Source organism: Oncorhynchus mykiss, chromosome 1 (genome assembly GCF_057628025.1).
Source record: "Oncorhynchus mykiss isolate SJ-2025 chromosome 1, ASM5762802v1, whole genome shotgun sequence".
NCBI lineage: Eukaryota > Metazoa > Chordata > Actinopteri > Salmoniformes > Salmonidae > Oncorhynchus > Oncorhynchus mykiss.
The window spans coordinates 29,825,768-29,852,944 of record NC_143022.1 but is presented as its reverse complement, the minus strand read 5'-3'; the positions used below and the strand labels follow the sequence as shown (position 1 = coordinate 29,852,944).

General features: G+C 43.1%; 1 protein-coding gene across 3 annotated transcripts; it reads right to left on the bottom strand.

The window, feature by feature from the left end:
• Positions 1-901: 901 nt before the first annotated feature.
• Positions 902-26,296, bottom strand: mbtps1 (membrane-bound transcription factor peptidase, site 1). 3 transcript variants are annotated; one of them, XM_090223378.1, is made up of 23 exons: positions 25,787-25,975; positions 24,781-24,993; positions 23,128-23,692; positions 13,826-14,086; positions 10,438-10,656; positions 9,951-10,061; positions 9,601-9,827; positions 9,446-9,513; positions 9,193-9,295; positions 8,658-8,809; positions 7,231-7,392; positions 5,416-5,560; positions 5,130-5,318; positions 4,743-4,915; positions 4,452-4,567; positions 4,108-4,264; positions 3,623-3,747; positions 3,393-3,470; positions 3,163-3,303; positions 2,907-3,038; positions 2,650-2,776; positions 2,329-2,459; positions 902-1,716 (listed from the first exon to the last, which is right to left on the bottom strand). In XM_090223378.1, exons 3-23 carry the CDS (start codon positions 23,351-23,353, stop codon positions 1,502-1,504), a joined length of 3,258 nt encoding a protein of 1,085 aa, XP_090079504.1. In that variant the 5' UTR covers positions 23,354-23,692; positions 24,781-24,993; positions 25,787-25,975; the 3' UTR covers positions 902-1,501. The 3 variants fall into 3 exon arrangements, with proteins under 3 accessions (XP_090079504.1, XP_021453564.1, XP_036831046.1); XM_021597889.3 differs by lacking the exons at positions 24,781-24,993; positions 25,787-25,975 and adding an exon at positions 26,015-26,296; XM_036975151.2 differs by lacking the exon at positions 24,781-24,993 and having other exon boundaries at positions 25,787-25,981.
• Between the last annotated feature and the right edge of the window lie 881 nt (positions 26,297-27,177).

Here is a 27,177-nt window from a genome sequence, read left to right as displayed (position 1 = left end):
TTAAAAAGTGGATCAGGCTGGGTCTTTAGCAGGACCGCTCGGCTCTCACCTTTTATGGAATTAGTCCACTTCACAACCAATGAGGTGACAAAATGGTCGACAAGGAGACTGATCCTCAGACAACTAATGGAATTTGAGGGAGGCTATAGTGGGAACTCTAGTATGGCATTACTACCATACCATTAAACTGCTAAGATCATTCACTGAAATTCTGATATGAGAAACACTCATCAAAATGCAGCACTGTTGAAAGTCAGAACAGGTGAATTCACTCTTTTCATATCTAACAATGACCCCAACTTGAGTTATCCTTTGAATAGTGTTTGACCATGACTTACTTTAAGGTAAAATATTTGATATGATCATTGATCAAGAATATTCCACTTTAGAATACCTCTATTTGATCAGGTTAGTTTCTGAACAGCTCATGCTAGATCATGACAAGGCCATTAATCCTGTGTTTTAGCTGTAGAACAGTTCCATCAACAACAGCATCCCAAATAAATCTTCAGTTGCCACAAATGTGTAATAGTTCACCCCAAGTGTGAAGCCTGGTCCCTGATAGCCATCTGTTGTATGCTACATTAGATCCTAGTCACCCAGCTACACGGCTCAATCCCAAATGAATGCGAAGGATATACACCATCGAATTATCATTTCAGATGCTGCCTATCTTTCCCATTCATTTGGGGTGAAGGCAGTAGATAGACAACAGATGGTGTGGGTCATCTCGACATTAGAACACGGTTGAAAGCCTGACAACGCCTGCTAGATTTAGACATATCGTCTTGCATGCCGTGACTTTCCACAATATACTTTAAACAGATGAATTACATTAGAAGAGTATGGAGAAAGCTGTGTGTTTTTTGAATGGCACACAATGCAACAATAAACAAGGGACCCAAGGCTAACGCTTTTTAATTGATGATATATTTGAAAAAGTTTGCCAAAGCTACTTCAATGACAGTTGGACTTCAACAGAATGCCTCACCAGGGCTCATTATATAAAATATAAAAACAAAGAATTAACAAATTAAGCAACCCATAATCACCTGAACAGAAAGAGAAAAAAGCAAGATCCAAATAAGTATTTCAAAACATCAGAATTTGTTTTCAATCCAGTTCATCTAATCTGACTTTAAAAGACCTTGAGGAAGATGAAACCAATCAGGGGATGACGCACAGATTCAATAAATACAAAAAGTGGACAGACACGTTTCATTCAAACTCCATTTGGTCAGTGGAATGAAAAGCTCTTGTGAAAAGTAGAGGCGAAAGAGGTGAGGTCCTGTGGGAAACATCCTTGTCTGTTTTGTGGGCTGCATATTGGGCTGCATATTTCAAAGTCAGACAAACACTGCTCATTAAATCAGCCATCTACCAGCCCCAACTGAAAGGCAGAAGCACACATGCAGTCAACACCTCAGTGGAGGCTAGTCTTCCAGAGTTCTGGGCCTTGTGTGCTGTGGCCCAATAGTCTGTGGTGGTTGGGAAGGCAGCCTCACACTGTAGGGTTTTTGCCTGTTGGTGCCAGTTGTTGCTGCTGTTGCTGCTGGAGGTACGTTGGACGTTTGACTCTTGGTTTCCGTCGTTTGGGCTTGTTCTTGGATTTGGTGAGCTGCACCACAAAGAAGGACAACACAACCATGGCTCCCAGGAAGGCAAACATGGGGATGGTCTGGCCCACTTCCTGGTTGTAGCGGCCTGGCATTATACCTGGGGAGAAAACAGGGGTGTCAGTCACACAGAGGCATCACGCGGTACATGACGATTGTCAACTATTATTAACAGTGACAAGACTGAAGAAACAGACCTCAGACATTTGAACTGTTTGTGCGCATATTTTAGCCCCTGTGCAGTTTTTCATTTTATTTAAAAAAATCATCACTATGTCTAATAAATCACAGTTTATTTCTTGAAAATAACTGCAATGATTGGGTACTTCAGGAGTACTCCGGGCAGCGCAAAATTCCGTTGGTGGTACAGTAACCAAAAAAGGTTGGGAACCACTGGTAGACTGCCTACCCCTCCAAAGTAGAAGGATACATATGCAAATAAAAGACTACTGGTCATTGGTCAGAATAATCAGATGTCATGATCCATCCCACCTGAGCAGGCTGAAATTCCATGCATCTTCTTCAAACAGCTCTTACACAAAAAGGGCATAATCATTTTCACAATTTCTAAGTATTACTTCGACCTCAGTGTGAAAAAAAAGTATTAAAAAACGAGAAAAATCACCTTTTTAACTGCACTTCCCCTTTAAACAAACTGGGTCAGTAAGGTGATTTGGAGTCAGTGATCATTCTGATTGGTATATATTCTTACCTCCAGGGATATCCCAGGCTCCACTCTCCCCAGGGGACAAAGGCCGGACCTGGGGTCTATAGTTTCTGACGTTAGGCAGCACCACTTTGTCCATGTCAATAGATAGCAGCTTCTGGTGCTTCCATAGGTTACTGATAACAAATAGAACCAGGGAGAGTACAAATACATGGTTAAACATTATTGAGGAGATTACCAGTTAAGAAAGAGTGGCATTATCCAACATAATCTCTCCATCTGTTTGATAGAGAATGAGAGGAAAGTCGGGAGAAGGAAATTAACACTACAGGAGTTAGGGACTTTGACAGGTGATTTGGCACACACCTGGGTGCAGTCTCATTGAGTGGCTGTGGCTTGGACCATGACAGGTGAGGGCAGGCAGGGAGTGGGCGGGGCTTTGGGTCTCCCAAATGAGCTTCTAATACCTTTGAGTAGCGATATAGGTGATTACCTGTGGAAGAGAGGAATAAAGGTACTGTATTAGCCATCATAGCAATTTAGTTTTAATTTTACTTAACTAGGCAAGTCAGTTAAGAACAAATTCTTATTTACAATGACTGAAGCTCTAGTGTTAGCCTTACCCTCCAGTCTCTCTGGCAAGGGACGGTCGGTGCCAGTGGGAGGAGTCACCCTGCTGTTGGAGTGGATGAGGCTGGGAGGAGTCATGCTGTAGGAGGTATACTGCAGAAGAGCATCCAGCAGCCAGAAGCAGTCTATGGGGGGAACACACATCAATGGTCAAAATCAGACACGAACTGATCACAGAAGAGGAGTTCAAACCTTTATTTCAGAAACAGTTTTATAGAGAACAAGGGAAACAGCAGGTGGATTCTCTACCTTTCTGCCTGTGACTGTCATCTATACAGTTTGAGTCTCCATAAAGGGCTATCCGACCTCCCCCTTCAGATGGTGTTTGGTACATTCCCAGTATGGGAACACCCTCCACAACCGCAGTCTCCTGCTTCAAGACCTCCAACCCTGAGAGGGGAGGGGTGGGGGAATATTCAGCAACATCCTCATGGTAACAGCTGCCAGGTGTGTTGTGGCAGTGAGTGTGTGTTATATACCTTGATCCTTTAGGGTCTTGGCAATCACAATCCCATCCTCTGGAAACTTTGCAATACTGCACCCTGATGCATAATACACTGAGAGAGAAGAGTTTAAACATTACACTAAATAACATATCATGAAGTAATCCATCTAATCTGATTCATTTCTAGATTTACACAATGTATTTCAAAATGAGTGACACAGCAAGTGAATGAGGGTGTGTAAGAGTGTCAGAGTGTGTTCTTACTGTCATGGTCTGCCATGGTGAAGTCTCCCTCATAGAGCCCATCACTGAAGGCCATCCCCCATACAGAGATCAGGTCATTCAGAGCTGGCACATTGGCGCCCCCTGTGTCTGGCATCCACCATTGCCTGAGGGGAATATTTGATGTGGTTGAAATACTATAACTACAGGGACTGCAGGTTATGAGTCAACCCACGCATCACTAACACACATTAGGTTGCAGAGGCAGGAGCAGAGGGCAGCAGCCAATGAGAAGTTTAGGGGGTAAGTTCCTTGCACAAGGGAACATCGACAGTGGGTGGCCGAATCCCAGTGAGATTTGAACTGGCAACCCTCAGATTGCTGGTCCACTTCTCTAATCTCAAGCCTGCCGCCTCCCCCTATAGTCACAAGGCATGATGCCCCATCGGTCCATTGATGTTTGAATGACGAATTTAGATCAGGAGGGGGATATAATAGGAGCTACACAGTGGGGTTGAAATACCTACCTGGTGTTTTCATCATAGAACTTGACTTTCCTCATGACAGAGGTGTTGTACCAGTCACTGAAGACAATGAGAGACAGTCCCTTATCAATGTCTCGCCGCAGCTTGGTTATCTCCTCAGGAAAGTACTCCTCTTCACTGTCCACCATCATGAATGTCCCTAAACACACAGGAGATGTCAGCCGAGACCAGACAGAGAAAAACAATAAGCTATGCATGCAGAGGCACTAGAATTATTGCTGTAGGCAATGACAGAGAAGCCATTTATTCATGTGCTGCTCTCCCATATCCCACTTTAACTTGTTTTTAGATTAGAATCAACTGACAAAGAGCAAAAATACTCTCACCATATTGACTAGCATCAAAGCAGGTGATGGGTGCACCCAGGACCTCCACAAAATAACCCATACTCCTCAGGTGCTGGTACATGTCCCTGAAGTTGGTGTGAATGTGATCTCCATTCCTACAAACGATTCAGAAAAAAACAACATCAAGACACCAATTGCTCTTATGGCACGTTTTAAGAGTTGCACTACAGACGGCAACTTACCCCAAACAGCCAGTACACCTGAAATAGCCTAATCTTCTTTCTTAAAACTAAAATGATACTGAGGTAAATAGTTGTCCGAAGAACTCACCAGTCCAATGGGTCATTCTTCATGCGCAAGTTATCGCGAGGGAAGTAGCCAGGTGGATAGCGCAGGTTGTGGTACTGGTCCCACAGAACCCTCTTACTACGAGGAGGAGTGGGGACTATTTTCACCTTGACTGGCAGTTTAACCGTAGAGGTCATCTCCCCACCCACCTCAGACTGAGGAATTAGAAAATAATGAGGGTCAGAACATTGACCTTTGACCCAGGACACATGTTAACTCTAACAGTAGTATCCAAATATAGCTTTTTTTTAAACTGTATGATGCTCTCTGGTTACAAATCTACATAAGAGGATGTCAGTGTGATATTACAGAAATCCCATAAAAACAGTGAAAGGTAACTATGTGAAACAGATCCTTGTTGTTACTCACATTATTCCCAGCAGGCGAGGCCACGGTTACCATCACATGACCCTGGGCAATCCCTTCCCATGATGCAGCTTTCTTGGCGACAGAGATGGAGACGGCCAGATATCCAGCCCAGGGCCAGAGGACTGGCGAATAGGAGACTGCCACATCAATGTGGTCACCATTCTGCGGTAGGTAAGGCTGCCAGATGGGCTGGAGGGCACAACAAAGAAACAGCATAAGAAACAGCATCAGATAAATGTATATTCATGTTTTGACATGAGACACAAAGCCTTCAATATAAAAGTACCTTGTCCAAAATCCTGCCAGTCACACCCATGCCATTGAGGATGGTGACGTTGACGATGGTGGGCATGCCACCGTAGTAGATGGGCTGGGAGCAGTAGGGCCACATGTAGGGGCACTCAGTCAGGTCGATGTAGCTGGGACTGAGACTAAAGACAAAACAAGATCAAATCAACATGAGATCAGGTTAGAGTTCTGATTATTGGACATTGCTAGAACCTTTCAAAGTAAAAAAAGAGTGAACATTTAACATTAGATGTGACTTGACTGTAGAGTGAATACTATGTAAAGTGAGTGCGTGTTATGATGACGAGCGTGCAGAGCGTGCGTGTTATGATGACGAGCGTGCAGAGTGTGCGTGTTATGATGACGGGCGTGCAGACAGAGCGTGCCTGTTATGATGACGAGTGTGCAGAGTGTGCCTGTTATGATGACGAGCGTGCAGAGTGTGCCTGTTATGATGACGAGCGTGCAGTGTGCCTGTTATGATGACGAGCGTGCAGAGCGTGCGTGTTATGATGACGAGCGTGCAGAGTGTGCGTGTTATGATGACGAGCGTGCAGAGTGTGCCTGTTATGATGACGAGCGTGCAGAGCGTGCGTGTTATGACGACGAGCGTGCAGAGCGTGCGTGTTATGACGACGAGCGTGCAGAGTGTGCGTGTTATGACGACGAGTGTGCGTGTTATGATGACGAGCGTGCAGAGTGTGCGTGTTATGATGACTAGCGTGCAGAGTGTGCGTGTTATGATGACGAGCGTGCAGAGTGTGCGTGTTATGATGACGAGCGTGCGTGTTATGATGACGAGCGTGCAGAGTGTGCGTGTTATGATGACGAGCGTGCAGAGTGTGCGTGTTATGATGACGAGCGTGCAGAGTGTGCGTGTTATGATGACGAGCGTGCAGAGTGTGCGTGTTATGATGACGAGCGTGCAGAGTGTGCGTGTTATGATGACGAGCGTGCAGAGTGTGCGTGTTATGATGACGAGCGTGCAGAGTGTGCGTGTTATGATGACGAGCGTGCAGAGTGTGCGTGTTATGATGACGAGCGTGCAGAGTGTGCGTGTTATGATGACGAGCGTGCAGAGTGTGCGTGTTATGATGACGAGCGTGCAGAGTGTGCGTGTTATGATGACGAGCGTGCAGAGTGTGCGTGTTATGATGACGAGCGTGCAGAGTGTGCATGTTATGATGACGAGCGTGCAGAGTGTGCGTGTTATGATGACGAGCGTGCAGAGTGTGCGTGTTATGATGACGAGCGTGCAGAGTGTGCGTGTTATGATGACGAGCGTGCAGAGTGTGCGTGTTATGATGACGAGCGTGCAGAGTGTGCGTGTTATGATGACGAGCGTGCAGAGTGTGCGTGTTATGATGACGAGCGTGCAGAGTGTGCGTGTTATGATGACGAGCGTGCAGAGTGTGCGTGTTATGATGACGAGCGTGCAGAGTGTGCGTGTTATGATGACGAGCGTGCAGAGTGTGCGTGTTATGATGACGAGCGTGCAGAGTGTGCGTGTTATGATGACGAGCGTGCAGAGTGTGCGTGTTATGATGACGAGCGTGCAGAGTGTGCGTGTTATGATGACGAGCGTGCAGAGTGTGCGTGTTATGATGACGAGCGTGCAGAGTGTGCGTGTTATGATGACGAGCGTGCAGAGTGTGCGTGTTATGATGACGAGCGTGCAGAGTGTGCGTGTTATGATGACGAGCGTGCAGAGTGTGCGTGTTATGATGACGAGCGTGCAGAGTGTGCGTGTTATGATGACAAGCGTGCAGAGTGTGCCTGTTATGATGATGAGCGTAAAGAGTGTGTGTAATACCTGGCCTGGGGTTTGTAGCTGTTGAGGATCTGGTAGGCTCTGATGAGGTCCAGTTTTCCGTGGCCCTGTTCAAACATGTTGACTCCAGGGAGCCTCCGTGCTGAGGCGATCAGAGCCTGCTTCATACTGGCTGGGTTCACCAGCTCTCTGTTCAACACCGTGCTGTAGGAGGGACACGGCTGGGTTAACAACTATTACATTAGCTTTACATTATGTTTCAATGAAGATAGGACATATGAAGCAAGAGCGACCATCTGACTCAACAGCTTGCTATGAGAAAGAGAGAGGGATGATGATGTTTTAGAGAGAGATGTAGATAGGTGTAATAAACCAATTTGTAAGAGACATGAGAAGTCTGGATTAAACTGTCTGGATCTTAAGAGAGACCTACATAAAATGTGTAGAGAGAAAGTGAAAGTGTGTCAGCTCCTTTCCTGGAGGGAAAGTAGATTGATTCTGTTAAATGTCTGTGTCCTTGTTGTTTTGAAGTGAAGGATATCTATTGACGTTTCATTTATCCCAGAGTCCACGGGAAACACAACAGCATCAGACCACTTATACACAGACAGTACAGTCTGACCGTTAAACTGTAACTGCATATCGAACCTGAAGACTGTTGTTACAATTTATCAGCCCTTCCGGACTCTTAGTCTGTCACTAACACTGCAAATTAGGTTTTCATGGTCTCTTAGAGAAATGCTGCTGAGTACGGTCTATTTCAGAAACTGCAGAACTAGACCACCTTATCAATTGGATGCTTTAATGCTACTGCGCTGAAGCTAGCTAATGTTTGAACACAGAAAATGTATGAAAACCCATTGAGATATGTATGTCTTAATGGTAATTATTGTTCAACATAACATGGCAGTAAACTGCTTTGGCCAGGTCTCAGCATTTCACTTAAAGTAATAATGGCTTCAGTATGGCATGCAACAGCCAATCCTTAAGACAGCAAATTACTTTGAGAGTTCCATACCTGAGGCAGACCGTATCAGGTGTGTAATTTATGGGGTGACGTTATTCTGCTCCCAGATAAAAAGCAGAAACTCTCTCACAAAGATGGCTGAGATTAAGACCATGAAAAACATCTGGAACAACAGTGTTATCTCCAGTGAGTGCGTGTGCGTGCTTGTGTAGGAGGTGAGATAAGACCACATGATAGGGAGAGGCCAGGGGAAAAGGGAGGTGTAGACAGCCAGGAAGGGTGGTGGAGTTAGAGCAAGCAACAACACCGTTTTTTCAAAGTTACACATTCGCTGGTTATGTAAACATTGCGTAAACATTGCACCTCCACAGCCATCCTGGGAACTGGGTCCTTTGCTCCTTCCATTTCAAAAGCAGAGTCATATGGCTTAGGTGACTGATGGAATATGTTTTTTTTTAACAACCCTGATGCAGCTGTAAGGGTAGTCATTGAAATGACTTACCTCACCAGTAGAGTCACAGCTCCTGCCACCACAGGTGACGCTACGCTAGTCCCTGAGAGAGAGCGACAGCCCTCCTTCATTCCTGAGCCCCTCACCCCAGAGCCATAGGTCACGATGTCAGGCTTCACTCTGCCATACCCCCCAGGCAGCTCCTAAAACACAAGACAGAATCATGTTGAATAAAGAGTGGGAGAGAGGCAGTATAGGAGAAAGAGTGACAGAAGAGAACATGGGACAAATCCTACAATGTTTGCATTCCTCATTTACAGTATATGTCCCACAAAATGCAGGCTATGAAGTGCCACATGCTTCAAGGTCTGAGCACAGAGCACATTGAACTCCTCCATCTCAGTGTTTTTCTATGGCAGAGACGGGGGCTGCAGATCACAGGGTTAGATGTCTAGTCTGGGACTGATAACAGGAAGGCTGGGGAACAGAGTTCAGTTTACTCTGACTGGGAAAGGGTAAGAATACACTGAGATAGACATGTGAGAAGGTACTCAGGGTTATGCTGTGGGTTGTGAGGGAGACATACCCAAGTGGTCATCCCCCGGGAGGAGAACCTGGCAATGTTGTCCTCAAAATCAATCCCACCGACCCCAATCACATCCATCTGATCCGCTGGGTTGTTGAGGGTGCTAGGATACACAGGGATAAAGTATCGTCAGTAAAAACTCTATGATTACATTTATTTGGTTCATAATAGCTCTTCAAACTAATCAGTATCTTGCACCAATCAATACTACATCCTCTAGACCGTCACCTCTCCTCCCAAGGTCAGAACATACCCATAAAGTGGCCCATCGTTCCCAATGGCAGAGACCATGATAACCCTGTTAGCAGTCAGCTCCCAAACCTGGCACACACAAACACACATTTTGATCAATTCAGAGTGGGAAACACTAACGGCTTCGGACAGCTTCGGGCATCTTCTTTTAATCACCTTATCAACAAAGGGGTGGTCCATGAAGTCTGGACCGCCGATGCTGAGGTTTAAGACATCAATCTTCTTCAGAATGGCATAGTTAAAAGCATCCAAGAACCAAGAGGTGTATGACACCTGATTGTTGGTGAACACTCTGAAGATGTGAAGCTCAGAGTCTGGGGCAAAGCCCTGACACTCTCTCATGCTGGCAATGACCCCTGCTACAAAGGTACCATGACCCAGCCCTGCAGAGAAAAATATACCAAATGTAGTGAGTGCAATGTAGCACAAATAGACATCCACTCCTCCTCAAAAGCAAATCCCATCACTAAGCACTACCAGAAATCTTGACCAGAGCATTATCTTACCATCATCAAGTGTCTTTTCATTGGTCCAGTTGGTTCTCTCCTTCACATTCTTAAAATGTGGATGTTTCTCACTGAGTCCTGTGTCAAAAACAGCCACCTTCACCCCAGAACCTACACACAAAGAATACAGATATTTAGAAACATGCAGGCTACAGAAGACATGTTAGTGTAAACCCAGAAACACACAAGGGAAAGGTCAGTTGTACAACTGAATGCCTTCAACTGAAACGTGTCTTCTGCACTTAACCCAACCCTTCTGAATCAGAGAAGTGCGGGGGGCTGCCATAAATCGACATCCACGTCTTTGGCGCCCAGGGGACAGTGAGCACCCAGGGAACTGCCTTGCTCAGAGGCAGAACAGATTTTTACCTTGTCAGCTCGGGGATTCGATCCAGCAACCTTTTGCTCTAACCACTAGGCTACCTGCAGCCCACAAGTGTTTATACACTAATAGACAACCAGATAAACACACAGTGTCTGTCCTCACCGGTGTATCCCATCTGCCAGAGGACATCTGCCTGCAATATCTGGGCCACGTGTCGGGGGATGGCCCTCAAAAGCCTCCGGCTGGAGTGGCGGCCCGTGGCGTGCCAGAAGCCGAAGGCCAGAGACAGGCTGGTCCGGCGCAGCGGACGGGACGACTGCCACGACTGCCACTTTTGGGTCCAGCGGGTGTCGTTGTTGCAGGTTGCCCCAGGATCCGGCACTGAAAAGAAGGGATGACAAGAGAGGAAAACATCAAGAACAAGATCTTTAAAAAACACAATCAATGAAAAGCCCAGGAGCGCAAAACAAACATTCAGTTATACATTGGTGTGTGCACAATATTGAGAGAGATGGATAGCTCCCAATGTGATGTGTAATATCTTGATCCTGTATGCAGTGAAGCAATCTGCTGTTTTCATTTCAAATCAAAGATCTACAGAATACGCCAAACCGTGATTTCTGACTGAATCTGGATGATGATTAGCTACTGTACTGAGTTTATCATGCAGAATACATGAGGTTGTTGAACATGATTGGGTTCAAAAGCAGATCGCTCACTCAACAGCGACCAGACCACTACAATAATCAGAGTCAAGAGAGGGGTGATGGTGGTGGGCAATTAACAAGCACCGCTGATCTAATCATGTGAAATGGCCCTACGGCAGTAACAGTTAGTCCTCTTCTCACTGGCAACTGCTCAGTGACACTGACAGAGCTGCTGATGGCTCCTCTAAGAAGTCTAATTACACTGAAAAAAATTAACAACAAGCAACAATTCATAAGGATTTCAGTCAATTGAAATAAATAAATTAGGGCCTAATCTATGTATTTCACATGTCTGGGAATACAGATATGCATCAGTTGGTCACAGGCACCTTAAAAAAAAGGTAGGAGTGTGGACCAGAAAACTAGTCAGTATCTGGTGTGACCACCATTTGCCTCAGAGTTGATCAGGCTGTTGATTGTGGCCTGTGGAATGTTGCCCCACTTCAATGACTGTGCGAAGTTGGTGGATATTGGCGGAGCATCGATCCAGAGCATCCCCTAACATGCACAATGGGTGACATGTCTGGTGAGTATGCAGGCCATGGAAGAACTGGGAATTTTTCAGCTTCCAGGAATTGTGTATAGATCCTTGCAACATCGGGCTGTGCGTTATTATGCCAAAACATGAAGTGATGGCGGCGGGTGAATGGCACGACAATGGGCCTCAGGATCTCGTCATGGTATCTCTGTGCATTCAAATTGCCATTGATAAAATGCAATGGTGTTCCTTGTCTGTAGCTTATGCCTGCCCATACCATAACCCCACCATGGGGCACTCTGTTCACAACGTTGACGTTCTTCGGTTGTGCAAACCCACATTTTAATCAGCTGTCTGGGTGGATGGTCTCAGACCTGATGTGGAGGTCCTGTCCTGGCGTGGTTACACGTGGTCTGCAGCTGTGAGCCCGGTTGGACGTACAGCCAAATTCCCTAAAACAACATTGGAGGTGGCTTATGGTAGATAATTTAACATTCAACAGCTCTGGTGGACATTCCTGCAGTCAGCATGCCAATTGTACACTCCCTCAAAACACTGCCACAGATGTCTCAAGTTATGTGACAACACTGCACATTTTAAGCACCAACTGTCAGAGCAGTTCACAGATTACTGCACCTGTACATAGCCCACCTATAATTTAGCCCAAACAAGTACCTCTTTCCCTACTGTATTTAATGTATTTATTTAGCTCATTTGCACCCCATTATTTGTATTTCTACTTTGCACATTCTTCCACTGCAAATCTACCATTCCAGTGTTTTACTTGCTATATTGTATTTACTTTGCCACCATGGCCTTTTTTTGCCTTTACTTCCCTTATCTCACCTCATTTGCTCACATCGTATATAGACTTGTTTATACTGTATTATTGACTGTATGTTTGTTTTACTCCATGTGTAACTGTGCCGCTGTGTGTCGAACTGCTTTGCTTTATCTTGGCCAGGTCGCAGTTGTAAATGAGAACTTGTTCTCAACTGGCCTATCTGGTTAAATAAAGGTGAAATAAAAAAATATATATTTTTTTTTAGAGTGGCCTTTTATTGTCCCCAGCACAAGATGTACCTGTATAACAATCGCACTGTTGAATAAGCTTCTTTTTATGACACCTGTCAGGTGGATGGATTGTCTTAGCAGAGGAAAAATGTTCACTAGCAGGGATGTAAACAATTTTTTTTGCGTATGTAAAATTTCTGGGATCTTTTAATTCAGCTCATGAAACCAACACCTTACATGTACCTTACATGTACATGAACTGAACTAGGCTGTATCACAACCAGACGTGATTCGGAGTCCCATAGGGCGGCGCACAATTGGCCCAGCGTCGTCCTGGTTTGGCCGGTGTAGGCCGTATGTTTTAAATAAAAATGTGTTCTTAACCGACTTGCCTAGTTAAATAAAAAAATACTCTGGGGTGGAGGGGGGGCTCCAAAGTGCCCAGACATAGCACTCTTTCATCCTAGGAGAGAGACTTCTACCAACCCGCAGGCACAAACAGAGCTCTCCTTTCTGCCAGCCCCCCACCAGTCTGGAGCTGCCCTACTGCTGGTTAGTACTCAGGGGGTATGTGTTGCAAGATATATGATCCCTACTAAACGTCTAACGCGTCCAAACAACACAGAAGGACAGAACAGAGCACTGAAACGGCCTGGAGCATTACAAAGACACACTGACAAAGACACACTGTTCAGTTTGGTGAGCAGACGTGTGTGAGATCAAACGGTTTCATGAAACAGTTTCAATCGAGGGACAATAAGATGGTGAGTTTACAAGGGGGAGAGGTCAAACGTGACTGAAAGGCAGCTATACGATATGACACACACGTATGGGGGATATGGGGATGGTCCAGAGACGGGTTAGCTGAGAACGTCACAAAAATGATATGCACACTTCCAAAGGGCAGAAGGCCGAGTGTTAAGGTTCTGAACGGCCTGATAGCTAGCAACAATGACAAGAAACTGCCATGTGGTGAATAATAAGTGGCTAGTTTCAGCTCATTTGATCCATGTCTTGTTTTGAGGTGTTTTGACTGATGCCACATATGCTAATAAGGCAAACATTTGCTAGCTGGCTAACCAACGTCTAACAATGTATTTGAGAGACAAGTGCTTATTGCGCAACTTTATTTATGTTTTCAATAAACATCGGAGGCAAAATATAGTTTACAATCTAAGCCAGTCCTGTCCGTTTTGCCCCATAGTTGCGCATGCGTCGGGTTTGTTTCTAAACACCCAACCCATCTAGAAGACAAAAGCATAAAATATGTGGATCAGTTAAAACAAGAAAAGCAGGGCTGAGCAAAATATGTGTAAATATTTGACTATAAGAGGCAAAGACAGAGACTCACAGTCGGGTGTATAATTGAGTGTGCGGAACACCTTGCGCTGGGGAGTGACCCTCTTGATGTAAGGGTGGTCCTCCAGGGTGAGCAGGCTGCTGTGAGAGGCCTGGCGGATCTGCACCACCTCAAAGTCACTAGGGAAGTCACTGGCTGGGTTCTTCCGGGGCACAATGCGCCAGTCCAGGGCCTCGGAGCTCTTCAGAGCACTGTTGATGAAGTGGCTGCGTGCCTTGGCTGTAAAGTAGCCATTAAACGCCACAATGTATTCTGTAGAAAGAGGAGAGAACATGGTAATCGTTAAGTATCTCCATGGCAGTTGCGCTTCTGGCTGTGGGAGATTCCATGTCAACAGATTTATATGTGGCATTGCCATTTGGGGAGAGAGATAAAGGTAAAGCTGGAATAACTCCATTGGTTTAACTTGGCAATCGCTGAGATTTTTGTACATTGCAGTCACTGTAATATTCTTGTCTCTAGAACAGGGACGAGCAACTTTGATGGCGGCGGGGACCACAAAAAAAAATCTCTACTCACCAGTGGCTCACAGGGCTGTGTACCTACACATGCAGTCAGGGCCTGCCCAAGCCTTTTGGCCCCTCCCGTAGAGAAAATGTTGCCTTTTTAAATCAAGTTTAACACAATTGTACAAATTTTGCCATAGGGCGGCGAGAAGATTGCCATTTTTTAAAACTAATTCCTTGCAATTCTACACATTTTGCCATTACTTATTCCATATTAATATGATAACGGAGTGAGACGTCAGCATGCTTGAGATTGGCTGGCACCTAGCCGAAGTCAGCTAGCTGAACCGAACGAGTGTGCTCGCATACTCCCTTAACACTAGAATCAGCATTGGCCACTGACATTTGATTTTGTAAATAAAATAACATTTAAAATCAGCCCACCCCCAAAAAGCTGTCCTGTTCTTTTCCTGACTATTCCTAAATGTTTGTATTTTACACTGCTCATGTCAGAAGTATTTAGAGCCTTTAGCTGTTGTTTCACACCTACTCCAAACTTAACCCGCCAAGACAATAGTAGGATGTTGGTACCCAGCCAGGCGCTAATGTGTCTCTCTCTCTGACAAATGGTCAAAAATTACTTCAAAATGGTATTTAAATTAGGCCTAACTGAATGATAAGGAGGGTGAAGAGGTTACGTCAATTTAGAAAGACAGTGTAATGATGAGCTTGTGTTATGCCTATCAGCGTTGCGCTTGTTCATTTGACCGTGCGCTTTGGAGGTTGATACCATTCTCTTTTATGTTTTACTATGTAAAAAGAAGCTGTTACAGGACTGTTCTATTTACTGTAACTCTTACTAATGGAATGTACCGTAATGGAAAAACAAACATGCTGTGTTGCAAAAGGCCTTCAGAATAATGCAAAACATATCCTTGACTCTATCCAAGTCAGTCAGCCTGCATAGCAGGCCCATAGAGACTACACCGAAACTAATCTCACACATACAAGTTAGCCTATAGACAATAATAAATTGACAATCTGTTGAGTGACAATATTAGGCCTCAGTTCTTAAATTGTACATGAAGAGATGGGCACCTTGTAATTTAAAGATGCAGGGAAAGGATCATCACTTTATCAAATCCTCCTTCAGTCACATGCAGGTAAAATTGAGATTTCTATACAGGTCTCAGAAAGAGTATATTGTGCAGTTTGTTACGCCTACCTTTGTCAAATAACTGAATTCAAGAGGTGCAGCTCTATTTCCAAATTTGACTTTTTCCAAGAATATCCGTGCTGTCTATCAATTCAGCACATGACCACTCGTGCAGCAACATTGCTCTAGCTACTAAGCAAAAACTAGTAATATAATTAAAATATGCTATTTATTTACACAATTCATCCTTTACAAATTGTTCATGCACTGGTGCCTTTGTTTAGGAATACAGAAAATAATTTCACCTATGCACCTGGCTGATCATATCTTTTTAATTTCTACTTTGTCAAAAGAAGCTGTAACTGGACTTTAATTACTAAATCAAACCCACAAATAAAGTTGATCAAATGAATTACACTGTAATGTTTTTATTGTAAGGGGAATTAAAATAGGCTATAGGCTTGTTTTTCTAGGACTTCGTTGAATTATACAAAACCAAACCTTGACTATTGAAACAAATAACTAATGTTATTTATACATTTCCACAAATATGTAATTCATCTTTTATAATAGTTTATGCACTATTTATCAAGCATTGATGCTTAGATTTGCTACACCTTGCAGGTTGATATGCATCTGATGGATAAGCAGGTACGTTCTCTAGTGGGTACTTATAGGGTGAAAGGCCAGGCGGTCCTAGAGTCAAAAGACCTTCGCTTGAAACACGAGAAAAAAAGTGGCAATACTACAGTTTGTCAATTGAGACGCCATAGCCAGCATACACTTCCTCAAAATGGTCAGAATTAATCTAAGATAACTCAAGAAATCTGTCATTAATTTTGACGTTTTTTGCAGAGGAGATCTTAGTGGCACAATTTTACAAAAACAAGTAATCTCTCGTTGAATGACAGACTTTATTGAATAATCCCTACTGTTGACCAATCACTGACAAAGGGGCGTAGACTTTGGCTCCAAACTTCAGGGTGCCTACAGAAAAACGAACAAAAACGTCAAAATGTTGTCATAATATATGCACGAACTCTTCCGGCTGGGAAGCATGCAGACACCTTTACAAAATCAATGGGGGCGCCCCAATCCGTAATTAAACCATGATTATTAAAAGGTTAGATAGCTGGCTACACTAACTGACCAATCTAAAAATGTTTAGCTGACATGGGCTAATTAAGTGACCATCAGTGAATGACATGAGAGAAACTGCTGATGCACATCCAAATTTCAAAATTGCATCTTGTGTATTCTACAGTAACCGACTTGAGTCCCCTCCCAAAAAAACGGTATTTTGGGGGGGGGTTTGGAAATTGATCCGCGGAGCTACAAATGGGGGGACCGCGGGCCGCCTGTTGCCCATCGCTGCTCTAGTTTTGTTTTTAAACTCCCAGTGACCCTTCAACTCTGCACCTCCCTCCGATAACAAGAAAACAGTGCTGCATTGTACTACCAGTTCCTCTGCCATCTTCAATGCAAGAGATACGACTTTTCTACAAAGCCCTGTAAATTCTGACTGACAAACAATTTTAATAACAATTAACTAGACCATAAAGTTATTTGGAATTATCACAAAACACTGAGCAGAAGCAAATAACCAAATCAGAGAAATAAAAGCAAATAAGAACAGTCTTGGTTGACAAAAGGTACATGAGGGAGGAGGATGTGTTCCCTGTAATACACTGTGTTGAGATTGCCTGAAATGATGACAAGCTCAGTCCGAGGCTGCTGTGACGCCGCCCCCAGACCATAACGGACCCTTCCACCTCCATATCGATCCCGCTCCAAAGTACAGGCCTCAGTGTAACGCGCATTCCTTCGACAATAAACGTGAATCGGACCATCACCCCTGGTGAGACAAAACTGCAACTCGTCAGTGAAGAGCAAATTTTGCCAGTCCTGTCTGGTCCAGCGACCGGTGGGTTTGTGCCCATAGGCAACGTTGTTGCCGGTGATGTAAGGCAGATCCTCACCAGACAACAGACCTACAAGCCCTCAGTCCAGCCTCTCTCAGCCTATTGCGGACAGTCTGAGCACTGATGGAGGGGTTGTGCGTTCCTGGTGTAACTCGGGCAGTTGCTGCCATCCTGTACCTGTCCCGCAGGTGTGATGTTCGGATGTACTGATCAGCGTACAGGTGTTGTTACACATGGTCTGCCACTGCGAGGACAATCAGCTGTCCGTCCTGTCTCCCTTTAGCGCTGCCTTAGGCGTCTCACAATACGGACACTGCAATTTTTTGCACTAGCCACATCTGCAGTCCTCATGCCTCCTTGCAGCATGCCTAAGGCACTTTCACACAGATGAGCAGGGAGCCTGGGCATCTTTCTTTTTGGGATTTTCAGTCCGTAGAAAGGCCTCTTTAGTGTCCTAATTTTTCATAACTGTGACCTTAATTGCCTACAGTCTAAGCGGTTAGTGTCTTAACGACCGTTCCACAGGTGCATGTTCATTAATTGTTTACGGTTCATTGAACAAGCATGGGAAACAGTGTTTAAACCCTTTACAACAAAGATCTGTGAAGTTATTTGGACGAAACGTCCTGAAAAACTTGTTGGCTACTTTTCCTTCATTCTGCAGTCCAACTCATCCCAAACCATCTCAATTGGGTTGAGGTAGGGTGATTGGGGAGGCCAGGTCATCTGATGCAGCAACCCATCTCTCTCCTTCTTGATCAAATAGCCCTTATACACCCTGATGGTGTGTTGGGTCATTGTCTTGTTGAGAAATAAATGATAGTCCCACTAAGCCCAAACCAGATGGGATGGCCGTATCACTACAGAATGCTGTGGTAGCCATGCTGGTTAAGTGTGCCTTGAAATCTGAATAAAAATCACAGACAGTGTCACCAGCAAAGCACCCCTACATCTCGTCCTCCATGCTTCACGGTGGGAATCACACATGCGGAGACCATCCGCTCACATTCTCTGCGTCTCACAAAGACAGTGGTTGGAACCAAAAATCTCAAAATCAGACCATAGGAAAGATTTCCACCGTTCCAATGTCTATTGCTTGTGTTTCTTGGCCCAAGCAAGTCTCTTCTTATTTGTGTCCTTTATTGGTGGTTTCTTTGCAGAAATTTGACCATGAAGGTCTGATTCACAGAGTCTCCTCTGAATAGTTGATGTTGAGATGTGTCTGTTACTTGAAATCTGAAGCATTTATTTGGGCTGCAATTTCTGATGCTGGGAACTCTTAATGAACTTATCCTCTGCAGCAGCGGTAATTCTGGGTCTTTCTTTCCTGTCGCAGTCCTCATAAGAGCCGGTTTCATCATAGCAATCGATGTTTTTTGTGACTGCACTTCAAGAAACCTTCAAAGTTCTTGAAATTTTTCAGATTGACTGACCTTCATGTCTTAATGTAATGATGGACAGTCATTTCTCTTTGCTTATTTGAGCTGTTCTTGCCATAATATGGACTTGGTCTTTTGGCAAATAGGGCCATCTTCTGTTTACCACCCCAACTGACTAGCTCTAATGCATTAAGGAGGAAATACATTCCACATATTAACATTTAACTTCATTGGGATAGGGGGCAGCATTTCCACTTTTGGATGAAAAGCGTGCCCAGAGTAAACGGCCTGCTACTCAGTCCCAGATGCTAATATATGCATATTATTATTAATATTGGATTGAAATCACTCTGAAGTTTCTAAAACTGTTTGAATGATGTCTGAGTATAACAGAACTCATTTGGCAGGCAAAAACCTGAGAAAAAAATCCAACCAGGAAGTTGGTTTGTAGTTTGTAGTTTTCCAACTCAGCCCCTATTGACGATACAGTGGGATATTGGTCATCTTGCACTTCCTATGGCTTCCACTATATGTCAACAGTCTTTAGAACATTGTTTCAGGCTTCTACTGTGAAGGGGGGCTGAATGAGGGGAATGAGTCAGAGGCTTGCCAGCAGCCACGAGCTCGTGACGTGCGGTCATGTGAAAGTTACCTCGCGTTCCATTGCTTTTCTACAGACAAAGGAATTCTCCGGTTGCAGCATTATTGAAGATTTATGTTAAAAATATCCTAAAGATTGATTCCATACTTCGTTTGATATGTTTCTACGACCAGTAATATAACTTTTGGGACTTTTCGTCCGACCTGTCCGGTGGACTTGGATTTGTTTACCAAACGCCCTAACAAAAGGAGGTATATGGACATAAACAATGAACTTTATCGAACAAATTAAACATTTATTGTGGAACTAGGATTCCTGGGAGTGCATTCTGATGAAGATCAATGGTAAGTGAATATTTATAATGCTATTTCTGACTAATTTTAACTCCACAACATGGCGGATATTTCTTTTGGCTGGTTTGGGCAGAGTGCCGTACTCAGATTATTGCATGGTATGCTTTTTCCGTAAAGTTTTTGAAATCTGACACAGCGGTTGCATTAAGAAGAAGTTTATCTAAAGTTCCATGTATAATAGTTGTATCTATTATCAATGTTTATTATGAGTATTTCTATAAATTGATGTATCCCTCTGCAAAATCTCTGCATGTTTTGGAACAATTGAACATAACACGCCAATGCAAAATTTGATTTTTGGATATAAATATTAGAGGTCGACCGATTATGATTTTTCAACACCGATACCAATGCCGATTGGGAGAACCCCCCCCCCCCCAAAAAAAAACGATACCGATTAATGTGCCGATTTTAAAAATGTAAAATGTATTTGTAATAATGACAATTACAACAATACTGAAAGAACACTTAATTTAATATAATACATCAATAAAAATACATTAAGCCTCAAATAAATAATGAAACATGTTCAATTTGGTTTAAATAATGCAAAACAAAGTGTTGGAGAAGTAAAAGGGCAATATGTGCCATGTAAAAAAGCTAACGTTGGTGGTTCCTTTTAACATGAGACTTCAATATTCCAAGGTAAGAGGTTTTAGGTTGTAGTTATTATAGTATTTATAGGACCATTTCTATCTATACCATTTGTATTTCATATACCTTTGACTACTGGATGTTCTTATAGGCCCTTTAGTATTGCCAGTAACAGTATAGCTTCCGTCCCTCTCCTCGCACCTACCTGGGCTCGAACCAGGAACACATCGACAACAGCCACACTCGAAGCAGTGTTACCCATTGCTCCACAAAAGCCACGGACCTTGCAGAGCAAGGGGAATAACTACTCCAAGTCTCAGAGCGAGTGACGTTTGAAAAGCTATTAGCGCGCACCCCGCTAGCCATTTCACATCGGTTACACCAACCAGTTACACCAGCTGATAGGCTTGAAGTCATAAACAGCGCTGTGCTTGCGGAGAGCTGCTGGCAAAACGCACGAAACTGCTGCTTGAATGAATGCTTACAAGCCTGCAGCTGCCTACCATCGCTCAGTCAGACTGCTCTATCAAATCATAGACTTAATTATAACATAACACAAAGAAATACGAGCCTTTGGTCATTAATATGGTCGAATCCGGAAACTATCATTTCGAAAACAAAATGTTTATTATTTCAGTGACATACGGAACCGTTCTGTATTTTATCTAACGGGTGGCATCCCTAAGTCTAAATATTCTTGTTACATTGTACAACCTTCAATGTTATGTCATAATTACATAAAATTCTTAGTTCGCAATGAACCAGGCTGCCCAAACTGTTGCATATACCCTGACTCTGCGTGCAATGAACGCAATAGAAGTGACAATTTCACCTGGTTAATATTGGCTGCTAACCTGGATTTCTTTTAGCTAAATATGCAGGTTTAAAAATATATAGTTCTGTGTATTGATTTTAAGAAAGGCATTGGTGTTTATGGTTAGGTACAGCCGTGCAACGATTGTGCTTTTTTCGCAAATGCGCTTTTGTTAAATCATCCCCCAGCGTTGCATCAATTATATGCAACGCAGGACACGCTAGATAAACTAGTAATATCAACCATGTGATATTATGATTGACTAGTGATTATGATTGATTGATTGTTTTTTATAAGAGAAGTTTAATGCTAGCTAGCAACTTACCTTGGCTTCTACTGCATTCACGTAACAGGCAGGCTCCTCGTGGAGTGCAATGAGAGGCAGGTGGTTAGAGCGTTGGATGAGTTAGCCGTAGGGTTGCAAGATTGAATCCCAGAGCTGACAAGGTAAAAATCTGTCGTTCTGCCCCTGAACAAGGCAGTTAACCCACCGTTCCTAGGCCGTCATTGAAAATAAGAACGTGTTCTTAACTGACTTGCCTAGTTAAATAAAAGGTGTAAAAAAAAATAATAATAATAGGCGTCCAAAAATACCGATTTCTGATTGTTATGAAAACTTGAAATCCGATTAAAATCGGTCAACCTCTAATAAATATGCACTTCATCGAACAAAACATACATGTATTGTGTAACATGAAGTCCTATGAGTGTCATCTGATGAAGATCAAAGGATAGTGATTCATTTTTATCTATATTCCTGCTTTTTGTGACTCCTCTCTTTGGCTGGAAAAATGGCTGTGTTTTTCTGTGACTTGGTGGTGACCTAACAATCGTTTGTGGAGCTTTCGCTGTAAAGCCTTTTTGAAATCAGACACTGTGGCTGGATTAATGAGAATTTTATCTTTAAAATGGTGCCTAATACTTGTATGTTTGAGAAATTTGATTTATGAGATTTCTGTTTGAATTTGCCGCCCTGCAATTTCACTGGCTGTTGGCGAGGGGTTCCGCGAGCGGAATGGTGGTTTCACAGGTTACGGCACACCTGTTAATTGAAATACTTTCCAGGTGACTACCTCATGAAGCTGGTTCAGAGAATGCCAAGAGTGTGCAAAGCTGTCATCAAGGCAAAGTGTGGCTACTTTGAAGAATCTTAAATATAAAATAACATTTCTTGGTTACTACATGATTCATAGTTTTGATGTCTACGTTATTATTCTACAATGTAGAAAATCGTTTTAAAAAATAAAGAAAAACCATGCAACGCGTAGGTGTGTCCAAACTTTTGACTGGTACTGTATGTGTTGGCACAGCAGAGACATAAAAAACACAAAACAATTCCTTATTGACTCTGCACAAGGTCCTTCAAATAATCTTGACCCCTTAGCCCCACCACTCTGTCATGATGACCTCTCGCCCTGTTTCACAATGCACTGCTCTCACTGGGTCACTAGGAATTCGTAAAAAGGGCTGTAGCACAAAGGACACATTCAGCCGCAGGCCAATATTAAGGGGACAATAACTATCACGTTATATTCTGGCATGGCGTTTTGTCAGCCTTGTCCACAGCAGGGCTGCAAAGACAAGCATCCAGACAGACTACTCTGACTGGACCTTTAAGAGGAAGGAGGGGAAAAGGGGTGGTTGTGTACTCTCTGGGACAACAGCCATTGAATACCCCAACACTGTTTGCCTGCCAAGCCTGGAATCTCCAGCCAGGTAGAGTAGTGTAGAAAAGCTTGACTGTGATCGTCCTGCAAAGGCTCACATTGTGTTGTTGGTCTGTGGTCAATGGGTGGCAATTCATTAAACACAAACACCATAAAAGAGAAAAATACACTTGACTTGCATGTCATAAATGGCAATCATCTTAAACAAATCATGTGTGACCTGAAAATCTCTCAAACATACTGTGGCTGACAGAGGAAATATGCATCCATCAGTCTGTTTCAATTATTGTTTACACTTTCACAATGCTTTAAATGTGTTCTAGTAAAAGCTTGAGAAATACAAATAGACAACAGCACTTACCATGTTCAACTACTTTGGTGGAGAATTCCAGCTTCACAGTGAGACTTGAGCAGTTGGAACTGTGATTCCCATCAGGGTTGGGAGATGAAGTGGAGGTGGATGCGGTCCCATCTCCTCCCTCTGTCCCCACTAGAGGCAACCTGCCACATAGCAGGGCCACTAGTAGCGAGAAACATATACGCACCAGGGTCATGGTCCAAGCAGTTATTTTCTGTTCACCACCCATCAGAAATAGTCTTTATCCCTCCAAGCCCAGAGCAGGCTTCCTAGCAGCCAGGGGCAATTGTTTAACATATGACAAGACAAAAAATAATGCTGATATGGCAATCATCCATCAACAGAGCAGTTCGTGCCCAAAGCTCACAGATGTCTTCATTGCACACGGCCTGATCTTTTCATTTCTTTCTGCGTTTCCTCTCCATCTTTGAAGTCCAGCGTGTAGATCAGTCCTTCAGCCAGGCGACTATCAAAGGATACATTTTTACACACTGAGGAGATCCAAAGGCTGATGAGGAAGGTGGGTGTTTGGCCTAGAGTTCCACTGCAGATATTTTCCTCCAAATACCTGGAACGAAATGGAAGACACTGTAGTATTAACAGGACATAATCAAATCTAGCCTAATGCACACATACTTCAGCAACTTGATGCTTTCCCTTCCCCAATCAAATCCATCTACTTCAATTCTATGTAGTTTTGGAAGGTGGGTGATGACGCTTTCTCATGTCAACGTTATGTTGACACAAGTGATCCTGTCAGACTTTACAGCCCTAATACAATGTAATTTCAGTATTGAGTTACAAGGCAACATAAATTCAGAATGGGTTGGTCAAATGGATCTTAACCATTTTCACTGCCGTTTTCAGGGAGAGGACCTCCACTCTCGCACAGAGTCTACTATAAATCTGGAGGAATGCCGAAACACGCAAACTCAGCCACAAAGGCTTGGCCCCAAGGGGGAAAATCAGCCATCATTAGGATAGGTCAGGGGCAGCCTTAAAACCCCACCCCATCAATAACAGACCCTGGACAGGTGGGGTATAATTTCCTTCCGACAGCCTGAGGCATGGACCAGTGGTGTATTCATTCAGCAGATTCTGTTGCAAAACATTTCTTAAAAGGAAACAAGGAACTAAACAAAGAGAGATCTTGCCTGAAAAACTTATCTTGAATTGCATTGAATTCTACATCGGGCAGAAATGAGCATTTGAATCAGGAAAGTTTCCTCTCATGACCTCTACAAGCCTGAATGTTGAATAAGAGTATATATCACCTCTTGTCCGTGCAGTTATTCCTTTGGCGGTAGGAATGTGTGACAATATATCCACAGGAAAGTATAATTACATCAACTTTTCAAAGCGCATTCAAATTTATAAGCTTGCACAGAAACCATGTAAACGCAAGTATGCAAGCATTTATTTTTATATTGTGTACATTATTCAACATTCTGGCTTGTAGAGGTCGACCTCTTAAAAACCTCTTCTGACCGATGTAGAATTCTATGCAATTCAATGTTTCAAAGTTTCCACCTGAATTTGTCCCATAGAAACTCTCGTTTTGCTCTGTTTGCTAACATTTGGTTCTTAAATTGAACCTTTATTTAACTAGACAAGTTAGTTAAGAACAAATTCTTATTTACAATGGCAGACTTTTACCTTGTCAGCTCAGGGTTTCGATCCAGCAACCTTTCGGTTACTGGCACAACGCCAGTAACTGGCCCAACGTTTTCCGTAATGAATACACGCCAGTTAGATAGTGGCACTAAGGTAGCCTCTCTTCCAGAAAAATATGGACAGTTGTGCACACCAGATGGGCCTTTCTGAGATCCAAACCAAACCACTAGTTCTGACTCCGGCTGGGAACATGGTCTGCGGATGTAAATTAGGGCTGTAAAGTCTGACAGAACCACTTGTGTCAACATAACGTTGACATGAGAAAACGCTACCAAACCTCTCTGGACAGCACATCAACCCCCTCTAACCTGGTGACCAAAAATAAATGTGTGTGTGTATAATATATATATATATATATATATATATATATATATATATATATATATATATAAACCATATGACTCCGAACTTTACTTAGCAAATGAACCGGGACACCAGTCTTATTTTCAACAACATAACTGTGGTGAGTTGTTCGATAAAAAAAATTGATTGCTACATTGATGGGCAACTAGTAACGTACAGTTTAGTTGAGCATTTTCCAATGTGATGACATTTGATATGCTACCTGTATCAACGTCAATCTTTGATATGCTAGCTAGCTATTACAAGAAGCAGATGTAAATAAAAAGTGGCAAGTGTGAGTATAACTAACATTAGGCTAGCAAACAATGTGTTGTTTGTCTAGTTCAAACGTTTTGGGAGATTTCCTTAATATATTGTCAAGCAACACAGGCTATCTAGCTATATTTTGTTGTTGTTTATTAGCTAGCTCTATTAGCATCATCGTTAGTTAGCATCATGATAATGGATAGCTGGCTAATAATGGTAGTGTTCAAGTCAGCCCCCTCCCCCAAAAAGCTAGCTAGTTAGCTAACAAAGCAACTAGCCAGTTAACGTTAGCTAGCTAAACGCACTCGTTAAAAAAACACGCTGTTGGTAGTGTTATGCTGTATAGCTAGTCAGCTATTGTAGCACGTTGATAAAATACCTTCAATTGCCTAGCTTGTTCGCAATTATTAGATTACTAACTAGCAAGTTGTCTAGCCACAGTAGCCGACAGTGTCAACACACCACTGTTTATCTCGTATTGTGAAACGCAGCTAACCTAACGTTAAAAGACTAGCTATTAACGTTACATTTCAACACATGCGTACGCCAGCCAGTATCCTGCTAGCTTAGATATAATTTTACCTGGCAGACAGATATAGCTACTCACCTTTAACGTGCTTGACGCCAGCATGAATAATGCAATTTCATATAATCTTGTATGACGTTTTGTGGTGAGGTAGCTGGCTTGGTCTCAAACAAAACCAATAACTTCACGGCCGCAGAACACTAACGTTCAGCTAGCTAGCTAACCATATTTTTTTCCGCTAGCTAACCATCGTCATTCTGCAACAACACATCATGGCGTTCGCACATTTGTTTGTGCATGTTGCCACCTACTGTGCGGGAGTGTGTGGTCGATCACGTTACATTTTGTGATACAAAAACAAAATGTGTAGGGGGGGGGGGCTATTGCACCACCAACTAACCCTACACCTATATACCTCTATTTGATAAAAATACAACATTTAAATAAAAAACACCACCCCATTCCACTTCTTTGACCCTAACTGATCCTGCTCCAGGCTGAATGCCTGGGGGAAGGGACTCTTTCGCTCAACACACTTTGTAACTCTTCTGCAATAAAACCTTCTCTGCAGCTACCACCACCACACATATTATCTGTGATCTAAGTTATATTTCTGCAGTACAGTTGTTAACCATGGGAATGAATGCTAAGAAGCCAACTTTAACTGAAGCACAAATTTGTATCACTCTTTATTGGCCTAGCAAACTGGCTCTAACCAGAATAGAAATAGGAGTGGGAGGCCCCGGTGCACAACTAAATAAGAGGACAAGTACATTAGAGTGTCTAGTTTGAGAAACAGACGCCTCACAATTCTTCAACTGCCAGCTTCATTAAATAGTACCCGTAAAACACAAGTCTCAACGTCAACAGTGAAGATGCAACTCCAGGATGCTGGCCTTCTAAATAACAGTGTTATTTTGGAGATTATTTCATTTTCAAATAACCGAAAGTGAGAGGTTCCCATCTGAATAGAGGAAAAAAGGTAATTCTTGAACAAGGGGTGAGACATTCTTACTAATATGCTACAAAAGTTATAACGTATCATTTTGTATGACTGAAGCCTTTAGTTAGAGGTCTAATGCTTTAATATTTAATAATTTCAGCTCTCTGAACTCATATTCATTACATAAATAGGCCCGTTTAGTTTTGTCTGGCTTGCCGTTCCAAATATAATTTAGAAAACAAGTTGCTAGGTGTAGGCAAGGCCATAAGCAAATAGGTTAACTGGGATATGACTAAAGAGT